Source organism: Blennius ocellaris (genome assembly GCF_963422515.1).
Source record: "Blennius ocellaris genome assembly, chromosome: 16".
Lineage (NCBI taxonomy): Eukaryota > Metazoa > Chordata > Actinopteri > Blenniiformes > Blenniidae > Blennius > Blennius ocellaris.
Window position 1 is genome coordinate 1,630,812 of NC_137665.1, and position 11,993 is coordinate 1,642,804.

The 11,993-nt window shown below is 48.0% G+C and overlaps 1 protein-coding gene across 3 annotated transcripts; it reads right to left on the bottom strand.

Moving 5' to 3' along the window:
• Positions 1-1,355: 1,355 nt before the first annotated feature.
• LOC308141852 (uncharacterized protein) lies at positions 1,356-7,994 on the bottom strand. Of its 3 annotated transcripts, XM_080512083.1 has the most exons (4): positions 7,792-7,994; positions 3,800-3,832; positions 3,646-3,707; positions 1,356-3,226 (listed from the first exon to the last, which is right to left on the bottom strand). In XM_080512083.1, the coding sequence occupies exons 3-4, from the start codon at positions 3,689-3,691 to the stop codon at positions 2,403-2,405; spliced, it is 870 nt and encodes a 289-aa protein (XP_080368209.1). In that variant the 5' UTR covers positions 3,692-3,707; positions 3,800-3,832; positions 7,792-7,994; the 3' UTR covers positions 1,356-2,402. The 3 variants fall into 3 exon arrangements, with proteins under 3 accessions (XP_080368209.1, XP_080368208.1, XP_080368210.1); XM_080512082.1 differs by lacking the exon at positions 3,800-3,832; XM_080512084.1 differs by lacking the exon at positions 3,800-3,832 and having other exon boundaries at positions 1,356-3,286.
• Between the last annotated feature and the right edge of the window lie 3,999 nt (positions 7,995-11,993).

Sequence of the window (11,993 nt, forward strand, 5' to 3'; positions counted from 1 at the left end):
GGGAAATTTGAGACGTTTCTTCAAAAGAAAATTTATAAAAAAAAGAAGAAAAAAGGAAAAATTGCCAGTCAAAGTGTGATTTTGGTGTAAAACCCCAAACAATGGAGGGGATACAAGTCAGCAGCACTGAATAAACTCCATCTGAGTTAAAATAAATAACATTTATCAGTGTGAGGGACTTGTGGTCTTTTTTTTTTTTTTTTTTTTTTTTTTTTTCTTTTTTAAAACTGCTTCGCATTGCAAAAACCTGCAGTGTTGTTTTGGTGACTTTTCTCTCCCACTGTGACCTCGCACAGTCGATTCTGCTGACACAGGGAAACGCTAATCGGCTTTCCTCAGTTTGTTTCTGGCGCAGCCTCGTACGGTGTCTGCCAGCCGGCCCGCCTTCACATCGCCAATTAGGTTTTTTTCCGCCCATCTTTTTCCTCCTCGTTCCACCGGAGCCTCGTCCTCCAGTGCGAACCACGTCTCCAAGCGTCCCCCTTCACCCGGACATTGTCCCGTGTGCACACACACTCCGCTGAGTCACCGAACGCTTCGTCGCGATACGTCGCCCTGGATGGAATCGTTGTCCCGGTATAATCGAGCTCCCTGAGCTGGAGGCTTTAAATCTATGAGTCTATATTTATACCTGTGTTCAGGGGCTTAATGCCAGCCGCACTGCACTTCGGGATTATGTACATCAGCGACGCCACACTGCATGTAAAGCTCAAGCAACAGGCCATATTAATACTTCTTAATGAGCTTAACCTGTTTATTCTGTCCTCCGTTCAAGGAACGGTTTTTTTCCTTCTCCTGCTGTTATGAAGAATATTGTGTTTTTTTGTTAAAAAAAATTTAAATCCTGTATTTATTGCAGTTTCCTATAATCGGAAGTTGAAACAAGTGCGTTGTGACACTATCTAGTTTTGAATACCGTCCTCCATGATATAATACCGTATCGATTGTATTGATAATCACACAAATACACTGAAGGATCCTTTTCTTGTACGTTTCAACAGCTAAACCTAAACAGTTATTGAAAGAAAACAAACAAACAAAAAAAGTGCAAAAGTCGTCTGCGTAAACGAGAAGTTCCAAAAGAAAGGACTCACCTGATTGTGGCGCCGCAGGCATCATCTGTGTGATCGAGCCCCGATGGAAATATGAATGATGCGTCTGATCTACTTAGCCGCTGAACCCTCCCGTCCCGGCGTCATGTGAACAAACACAATCCTCCTTCCCACGAGATGAGCAGCGCCAGTCACCCCGAGACGTTTGGAACCGAGAATAAGGAATAGAAATGTGACGTTCCTATTGAGTCGTAAATCTTGAAGCATTAAAATAGAAAAGAAATGAGGCTGTAATCTGAAGGTATTCAAGTTTTATTGAAAGCAGAAGTTTACAAAAATATGCAGTTTTTAAAAAAAATCTTAATGATGTATTAAGAGAGGGTCCAGTTCGTACACATATATGAGCTTGTTTACATTAATTCCAGGACAAAGGTGTCAAACATGAAACCCGTGAGACACAAAACGACCCGCTAGAGGCTCCAATCCGGCCAAACCAGCACACAAATTGTACAAATGTCAAAGAAAACGTCATTTTTCTTGGTACTTTTCAAAGAGAAATGGACACAACTCAACACTGGGACCTGAGCTTTGGCTTTATGTTGTGATTGTGGTCATTCTGGGTAGTAAATATTTAGTTTTTTTGCAAAAAAAGAAAATCTAGACATTTCAACAACAAAGGAAATCAGATTTAAAGGTCAGATTTAAAGGTTATTGTGGCACTAATTTATTTGGCCCCTGAACTAAAATGTATTTGACACCCCTGATCTAAGACTCCACTGCCCCTCAATGGTCTAAATAACCCGATGTCGTATTTATTCAATCAGGAAAGACACTGAAAGAAAGAGGTCCTTCTGCAGTGTCATGATCAACCCGACCAATCAGAGAAGCTTCTCACAAGACCGCTCAACTTTCTGCATTTTCACATGAAAAGTCCAGTAAAACTGAACATAACTGTTGAAATTATCCTTCTGAAAGCTGAAGTATACATTTTAAAACCCACTCCATTCACACAGTCCGGAGTGACGAGTCTCAATGAGGCAGAAGGGAAGAGAGAGACGAGTCTGGTGACGTTTCCCTTCTTTGTCCAGAAGGGGGAGCAAGTGTTATTTTTATTAGTCAAGCAGAGCAGCTGTAAGAGACCTTTAACAAGAATGTTGAGAAGACATACCGAGTGTTGACGGTGGACTGCAGAGTGGTGTACTAGTAGTACTAGTAGTACTCGTAGTACGAGAGCAAGGAGACTCCAGGTTCGGGGTCTTTCTCCCACAGTCCAATGACACGTTCTGTAATTATTGACTCTAAAAAGTCCATAAAAGTAAACGTAAATGTCAAACAGTGACTGAACGTTTCTCACATGACGGAACAACATTGACAGGCCTTGCGCTTCGCCTTGGCGCCTCCGTCTCCCGCGGTGGGTGAAGCCGACTCCCGAAGGCCTTTGTCGCCTTCCTCCCCTCGCGGGACTTTAGCTCCGCCTCCATTCTCCTCCAGGTCAACGTCCCGCAAGTCTTGGGACCTTCTCCCCTCCTCCGGTTCGGGAGACTGAAGAGGACGCGATGTCTGCGGACCCAAGACGTGCTCTTCTCCGTCCTCCGTGATCATGACTCGCTCCACGGTGATCAGACCTCCCCGGTCCTCCTGGTCGTCGTCCTCGCCACTCGTGGCGTCGGCGTATCCCAGGAACATGAGCGTGACCGGCCCCTCCTCCAACCGTTGGTCTTCGATGTGGTCCACGTGTTCTGCAGCGTGTCTGACCACCGTCGTGGTGGTACGTTCCTCCCCGGCGTCCGGCCGGCCGCTTCTCGAATCGCGGAACCGCGCGTCATCCACCTTCGACGCGGCCCGAGGGGAAATCGAAGGCTGGACGTTTCCGCCCGGCGTGCCGCCGCCTCTTTCGTCCCGCGTCCCGGCGTCCGCCTCGCCCGGCGTCGCCGCCACCTCGTCGAGGAGCGCTTTGATCCCGACGCCGTCGATGGCGTTCAGGATCTGCCCGAGCTCCTCGCTGGAGGGTTGACCGGCCGACCCGCCCAGGGCGCGGATGCTCTTCCTGCCGTCGTCGAAGACCGTGGCGGCGTTGGGACCGGCGGCCGCCGTCGACACCGGGGCCACCGACCTGACGACCGTGGCCCCGGTCTTTGGATCCCTCTCGACCTGGATCTCCAGCATCCCCAGCACTGCAACCGCAAGACGCCAACGATTACAGGACTGGCAGAGAATTTACCGTCACGATTTTCCTGTTGTTGTAGTGAAAAGGTGAGCGGCAGGTCAGAACAGAGCTTCATCTGACTGATGTGAGTCGACACAACAGAACTTATGGGAACACAATCAGCAGTTTTTTTTTTCCCCTCTCCCTCTTGTCCCCCTCTACACAATCCTCCAGTGGGCATAAAAAATGTACGAACTGAAATAAGTTGGCTAAATATATCGTCGTTCACATGCAGGCCATTCGCTGCGGTCGCGTCGTCAAGCCTCACCCCGAGGGGATGAACTTCAGCCCGAGCATAAATAACATTGCTGGCAGAGAACAGAGCGACTAGAGAACTAATAACGCCAGACGGGCTTTCTGAAACACTGAAATTGACGGAAGTCTCACCTGATCGGCCGTCTTCCCTCGTTTCCTGGAACATCTGTTGGGACATTTTCTTTCTTTACTCTCTGAAAAATAAAACGTACATGTTGTGTTTGTAAATGTAAATGTTGACCAACCGGTTAGCTGTTAACAATCCATTTTTCAAATCTTGACTTACAAGAGAAAACTCCTCATCAGTTCTCCAGGAATTCTTTTTGAGACAGAGAAGATGCAACTGGTTGGAAATTACAGGAACTCAAATTGATAGGTACAGATATGAAATCTATTTAAAAAAAAAAAGATAAAAACAGGAAATAGGGACCCAATTCAAAACAGAGTCCCCAAAAATTGACAATGGCAAATAAAAAGAACCTTATTGGCTTGTTTGTTCTGTTTATCACCACATATCTGCATTATAGATGAAACACTGTCTTTCTCTTGTCATCTACAGTCCAAAACCTCGTATTTTGAGATATTCCGCAGTACTTACTCACGATACGATGGACGTATTTCAGTTAGCTGTGTGTTAAATTGTTACTGACTGACATCAGGACTTGGTTTTTAGTTCTAAATCATGCCTGACGTCCCTTTTGTCCCCGGCTTGTGTGGTGAAACGACGACTGGATGAAAAGTGTTGGAAGTTGTCGTACGGCAGAAAGAGTGTCACGGGAGGAGAATAACGCGGCGGAGATGTTTCTCAGCCGTGACTCCATTCTGTCACAGGGATTTAACTTATTCTTCTTCAGGCAAAGACTTAGTTATGGCAAATTATCATCTGCCAAGAGAGAATGGATTCCAGGCAGGCGTGAAGACGAGGCTGACAAAGTGGAGATGGGAGCTGATGGGAAGCGAATGACGGCGAAGGCATGGCTGACTTCTTCTTACCTCGTCCGTCCGCCAACGAAATGAGACGATTTGAATTGATATCTAACAGTCCAACACTTAAAGGCCGAGTGAAATGTAACACACTCCGTTGTAGAAAACGATAGTTGGGTCACTACTTCTAAGGTTTCTCTTCGACTCTGCCCCACCACTGTTGTCGCGGGAGCCGCTAGCTTACACGGCTAGCGGCTAGCAGGAGCCGCTAGCTCGGGCGGCTAGTAGACGATCAAGTAACACCTGGACTCATCTTCGGTGATTCTGCAGTCAGAAAAGCTCTTGGACGTGTTGGATCCAGGAAGCCGGTCGTTCTGCCAAAAGTCAGGAGCCTCAAAGCCTCAAAGGTGAAAAGTGGCGGCTGCTGAGGCGAGGAGACGAGGACGAATGGAGGACGAAGCGTCTTCTGCTTCCTCAAACATGTTCCAGACGGGGTCACCGATGGCAGAACCACCTTCTGTGTCTTCTTCATCAATCACTGGGTTTGAAATGACCACGATGATGAAATATGGTTCAATTCAGCCTCTTCGTGGTCAAAACTCTGATCCTCCATAATGTAAACACAACTTGGGCGTGTGCACAACTCGTGATGTCACTCTGTTATTGTCAGAAGCTCCGCCCAGCAGAGGAAATAGCGCCGTTTATCGGCTATTTTCTCGCAGATTGCCGTGTTTTAACATTTTACCTTCAGCCAGTTAGCAGGAAAACGTCCCTAGAAGAGACACCAGAGTGTTTTGGAGGTGGAACTTTCATTTCACTGGGACTTTAAGCCTGCAAGTTGAAGCTGGTTTTGCTTAATGTCGAGGAAAATTCAGAGAAGAGTCAATATTGTTCGGCGTTGTGTTGTGATTTCCCCTTCGAATTCTTCTGGGTTTCCAGCGTCTGCACCGATTAAGGCGATGGATGAAGTCGCTGTTGAACATGAATTGACGGGTGGAGATTCTGAAGCAACACGACTGTGAGCTGAGATTCGTGTTGCGTCCAGCGACGGATGACAAGTATTGCTGTCAAATCTCTGGCTGTGTACTTTACTTTTCTTTTTCCTGCTCAAGAATAAGGAAATAAGCATCTTGAAAACAAAACTTTGAATTAAAAAAAAAAAAAACACTCTACGCAGTGTAATAGAACTCGGCTACATGGATGTGGCTAAAACAGGGAAATACATAAGCAAATGAAAGCTGGTTTAAATAAAAGATGTCAAATTAAATCAAAAGTAGAATGTAATATATTAGTGTTTCTTCATCATACAGACATTTAAAGCAGCTGGTATACCGTATATAAAATCGTCATACCAGAGTACAATGGAGAAGTTAAGTGTCTGTTTGTATTAATGGACAAACATGTGGGTAAAGCGGAGAACGTCCCTCCCGTCCCGGCTCACAGCCAGCTGCCACAGACCGAGACGGGAGGCTCAACTCCACTCGGCCCGGATGGCCCGTCCACGCCCGAGGCAGAGGGTGGAGGCCGGGCTGTGCTTGTGTACACGATGCAGCCACCGGCGGCGTGGATAATGTCGGCCGTGACGTGGTGTTTATTTTCAAAATCCAGCACAGCCTGCAGGGAAGACCGCAGCAGCTAATGGGATGCGTGGCGGGCTCAGTGCAGCGGAGCCCCGGCGACTACCGACACCGTCGCCTCGTCGTTTTCAGAGTCTTTAATTGAATCTGGATTCACCTCCTCCCGCTGCTCATGTTGACATAGAAACGAGGAAACTCTGGTTCCTGGGTGAGGAAACCTGTGCGGGCTCAAACGTTGGCGTGTGACTGGAAAACACGGGACGGAATCGAAACACCGACGAAGTTCTCGCCGACCCCACCCAGGAGATCTCAACTTACACATCAGCTGGAAAACATCTCCGCTTGGCAGCTGCCAAACGTGACATAATGCGAGGGTGGGAGGTGTCACTTTTTGACATGAAACGGCTGGAAAAACCAAAACAATAAACCTCTGTAATTCTTATGTGTATCGACTTTATTAGATATACACTCGGCCGTCACCTCAAACTTCTGAAAGACCAAATGAAGCGACAGTCGACTGCCGTTCTATCGGTGTTTGAGGGACGATTTCAGCAGATGTGAGTCGGACTTAACGTTTCCACCCAACATCTGAAGAAAGAAACCCCCTCCAGTCCACCATGAGTCACTGAGTCAGGCTTACAGGAGGAGAAAAGGAACAAAATTGATTGTAAAAAATATTTAGAGGTAAATAAGCGACAACTCGCCAAAAACTCGCCTATTTGTTTTTGTTTTCTGTGGATTTTCATGGCGAGGAATGAATATGGCAACAGGCCGTCATCATTGACTTGTGTGAAGATCGGAGGCTTTGTTGTCATGATGACACCCACTGGACTGTTTCCATGCTGCATTCATGATGCGTTCAAGTTCACTTTGAGACTATTTTTCCTTGTATTTGCAGGAAGCACACTGTGGCAGTCTGTCGTCTCATCACTGACCCGTGAGACCGACCTTTTTCTGACTGCTTGTCCTCCACCTGACCGCGTGAGGGGATTGGAACTCACGTCCTTGTGTCTTTAAGACTCCATTGTTGGATAGAAAACGTGAATCTCAAGTGTAATCGGTGTAAAAACCCTGCTTTTAAAAGAATTAAGCCCCTCAGGCTGCTCGCTGTCTCCCTCTAAGCCGTGTGTTTTGTCGTTGCTGTACAGAAACAAGCAGCAGCTAAACCTCCGTCATATTGTTCGGCTAAAATCCACACATTTCTGTATTTACTTTAACACCGCTTACCCAGAAGGGCCTCCTGTTCATCCAATACACATTTGTAGAAGGCAACAGCTTGTTCTCATGTATTTTTCAACATTCTATACAATACTCCAAATGCAAAAACACATTTTATTTAACATCAAAACAGTAAATTTGGTCGATTGCCTCCCCTCTTGGTGCAATTCTGTGTTTTATATCTGTTATAGGTGCAACCAGGAACAAAAACATGGCATTAAAGTGGATAAAGGCCCCTTCTTCTTGATGAAATATGACATTTCACATTGTTTGCAGGCCATTTCTGCTCCCCCGATCACACACGCCGGCATTTATTTATTTTGCACTTCTTACTGAAAAAAGGCCCAATTTCAACATTGTACATCATGTCTTTGTACGACTATGTTTGGAACATATTGCTCTAATCAATTTCAGCTTGTGCTGTGTGTCTGCGGTCGGTGGACCTGGGATTAAATCAAACCTACTGGAAAACACCACTTTCTGTTGCAAACAAACAAGCCTGCAAGTCACTTCTCCTCCCCAGGTCGCACATTTCGTAACTTATCTCATCACTACTCACCCCCTCACAGTCTTCTTGTGAGACACCTCCTAACAGCAAAAATGTCACACGGAGCGTGAATTAGTCCAAACGTCGGGCGTTTGTGAAGTGAAGCTCTCGTTTCTTTTTTCTGCAAATTCTACAGAGGGACTTGAACGGAGACGCCGGCGTTCATTGCCGTCGGTTACACCCGCTTTGGAATGGAATCGTGTGGCAACACCCCTTTGCTGTCATGCTCCCTAAAGACAAGGACTTCTTATGTCTGAGACTGAAGCAACTGAGGGAGGGAGAGAGAGGGGGGGGGAGGAGAGAGAGAGAGAAGGAGAGAGAGAGAGATATTTTTAGGAAGAGCAAGCGATTAAAGCGAGGCGATGCAGCTGGCCAGGGTGCAGGCATGCCGAGAGAAATAGTTCAGTGACACAGCACATTGCATGCATGCATGCATGCCGCCGCCGAATCCGTCCGCCAGTGCGAGCTGGCGAACGTGGTGAGGTCCACTCCGGGTTCCCCCCCCCCCCCCCCCCCCCCCCCCCCCTCCCCTCCCCTCTCTCTCTACGGTGAAGTGGGTCGAGCCGTTCTTCTACGTTTGGAGATTGAGGTCAGGCAGGGTCCACTCTCTGCCCCGAAACCTTTCATTTCACAGACCAGTGCTTATCGGCCAGAGAGTCAACCGGGGCGGGGGGGTGGGGGGGGGGGGGGGGGGTGGTTCTTTGGCACGCTCACTTCGGGCGGCGGCCATCAAGCCGGACCGACTCCACCGAAGCGACACGAGACGACGTCGGCGCCGTGAGGTTGTTTTGACGCGAGGGGAAAGTTCAAGTTGGTTAAAGGCGGACAGAAGTGGGCAGGTAAAAGGGCAAAAAGTAAGAGGGGGGGGGGCGGGCGTTCCAGCCGAGGCTCGTCTACTTTGACCAGAATGTGAATCGGAGAAAACTGCAGGTTCATGGGGCGTTTCAAGAAAACATTAAGGAAATAAAGTCGTATGATTTGACTGAATACACAAATCGACAACGTTGTTGATACCCAACATTTTTATTATTATCTCTAATATAACTTCAAGCAACCATGCAACAAATCAACTAACCAACCGACCGACCGACCAAGCATCCAACCAAAGTACCAAGTAACCTTCCAAGACTCAATTTCTCTTCAGTTAAATGCTTTATAAATTTAAGTTTGCTTCAGAAAGTTTAGGTCACGACTCTCTCTCTCTCTCTTTCTATATATATATATATATATATGTGTGTGTATATATACTGTAAAACGTCACCCAGTTGAAGAGAAAAGTGACAGAAGTGGCTCAAACCCAGTCACATATCGTCTCTCATCAATATTCATGAGGAGGCCGAATCAAAGTGTGATCGACCGCTGGAGGTGCAGAATGACTCGGTGAAACAAACAGAGAGGAGGAGAGGCGGTGAACAGACTGAGCAGTACTTCATCCATATTGATAATCTTACTTCCGGGCCTCGCAGATCAAAACGTACCGGAGCCCCGGCCGGGCGGAGCGGCAGGAGGTCAGCCGGCGCCGTGACGCCGTGGACACAGTCGATTTCCCTCACATTGCCCCCCCCCCCCCCCGCCCATCTTCCTCTGAACTGCTCGCCGGGGTCCACCGGGCGAAAACCCACCTCGGCTCGCACCTCTTCAAAACATCCGTGACGAGGCAAAAAAAAAAAAAACCAAGCCAAATAAAAATCCTTTTGGAAGAAAGACCGACGTGAGCGTTCAAATATAGACGCTCCAAATAAACGCCAACTTTCCCCCCCCCCCCCGTGAACCGGAACCGCGACGCTTTGAAACCGCGACGTTTAGACTTTCTCCACGGTTGACGTGTGCAGAAGCGTCTCACAAAGCCTCCTCGCTTCACGACACTGTGACAGACTGACAGTTCCTGTGTCACTTCAAAGGCTTCTGACTGCACCGGACCGTCGCTTTGAAGTCGGCAGGCTTGTGGGCCCTCTGAGACGGATCTTGATTCACCATTAATCACTGTTTGTCGGCTCGGCAGAGATAAGGGAGCGTCTGCCGTGGGTTTCCTCGATCGGCCAAAGGGCCGCCCAGCCGGAGAGCGACGTATCTGAAAATGAGGCAAGGCAGCTTTTTTGGTTCCTAAAACTCCCCGTTTTGCTCTCAGGTAAGGTAATCTAGTATTCGGCAAGTCTATAAGTCCTCAATAAGTCCAATTTACTCCTTATCCTTGTGAAAATGATGAAAACCACTCAAAGCTAGCGGTAAATATCCATGGGAATAAATTGAGCTTGTTTTTAAAAACGCAGTCAGAAGCAGGGTGACGAGTTGCCTTACAGTTCTGTTCCTTCTTCAGCTTGCCACTGAAAGGGAAGGTGTTCGGCGTGGAGACGGAGGCACTGCAGAGATCACAGAAAGCGCAGAGATCAAGCCTAATTAGACGTCTGCGGCGCCGCCGTACCCGGGAAGTCGGCTTGTGCCTCTGTGACGCGCGAAGGCGGAGTGACGCGGCGCTGCTCCCCGTTGGCGACGGCGCCGCTCAGTCTGAACGCGACGAAGAGGCTCGTCGAGAAGCACAAGGTCACCGACAAAAAACCCCCCCGGAGAACCTGCGTCTCCTCGTGACGGCGGGGGCCTCGGAGTGAGGGGACGTGAACGTGATACCATACGTGTGACGCCCCGAGGTCCGAGAAGAAGCCAGGGTTTCACAAACGCCGCCGTTCTCACGGCCGCCCCGTGGAAACCGGCTTCTGTGACGGATGCTAATCAGGCGAGACGGTGCACGTCGCCGGACAGGGTGAGACGGCCAGGCGGCCCAGAGGGGGGGGGGGACGGAGAGGACGCCGTCTTATGGGAGGGGGAGTGGGAATGAAGGAGGACAAAACAGATGTGGATTGAATTCCGTGGAGAGTTGTGGCCCAGGAGGAATCCCCCCCCCCCCCCCCCCGGTCACAAGAACAGAACAGAAAGTCTCTTTGAATCAAGCACATGACTCGTGTTTGTGACGGCGGCTGACACAACCTCCTCCTGATAGAAGACGACTCGGCGAGCCGGGCCTGCGAAGGAAGACGTCAGAATTCACTGCGTCTTCAGCCGGAGATTACAAACGGGACAGAAATCCACTTTCCATTCATTTTTCTTAATTTCCCCCCCACTCGTGCGTTAATTCCTGGACGTGACGGCTCCTCCCTGCGTCGGCGTCCCCCGACTGGCGTGGATCTTTGGTTCCAGCTGATTAGTTCAGAGGCGTCATTTCCTCCAGGTCCAAACCTTCACTGGACTTCGTCCAGACGAAGGTTGCGAAGGTTTGGAGAAATTTCTAATTCACATTAAATAATGTCTCAAATCAGCAAATCAATACACATTTGGGGATATAATGAGCTGCTTCCGGTTGTCACGATGCCGCCCTGCCCAATCGCACTGAAAATCCACTTTACAGCATTTAAAGCAGGGGGGTCCAACATGCGGCCCGGGGGCCAGAACCGGCCCGCCAGAGGATCTAATCCGGCCGTCATGGGATTTTTTTTTAAAGTATAAATATGAAAACTGACAGAGGCGGATCTAAAAACACTAGATTGGCAAAAATGACATTCAAAAACCGCCCTTGGTCAGAATTTATTAATGCATCTGTGGAGGTCACGTGACGCAACACCTTTCACAATAAAACGAGTCCAACTTATGTGAAGTGATACTTTAGACACGTAAACTCAAAACAATTTCCAGATGATGACAAATCGTTTTAATCCTGAATAAAAATACGATACCAGATAAGGTGACTGAGGGTTGTTTTTGTGTGTTTTTTGCAATTAGAATAAAATCTGATTTCCTTTAATATGTGTATTTCAGAATAAGACTGGCAAATTCCTGCAGTTACAAAAGGATCAAAAGAAGGAAAGACTTTGACATTTGTCCATATCTGCAGTTTAACATGTTTTGTTTGACTTCTGGGGCCTCCAGAGGTCAGAGGTCAGATCAGGTTGATGTGGCTCCTCAACTGAAACCAGTTTGACCCCCCTGATCTAAAACATCAACTTGAGGACAAAATAACACAAAATACGACCATTTGTCAGTGGTCATAATGTTTTGGCTGATTCGTGTACGCGTCAGAGTCAAAGTGAACTTTAATGCAATTAATTAACAATAGACGTGTGCATTCAAGCGAAATGAGTCAAACTTAGTGTCTCGGTGGCGACGATGCTTTAATAAAGACGTTCCATCATCGGCTCCCCGGCTGGACGAGACATTATCAGTAT

Excerpts from the sequence above, each read along its gene's own strand:
- LOC308141852 (XM_080512082.1), bottom strand. The coding sequence starts at position 3,691 with ATGTCCCAACAGATGTTCCAGGAAACGAGGGAAGACGGCCGATCAG. Across the intron at positions 3,227-3,645 it reads GAGGGAAGACGGCCGATCAG|TGCTGGGGATGCTGGAGATC; the intron begins GTGAGACTTCCG and ends TTGCGGTTGCAG.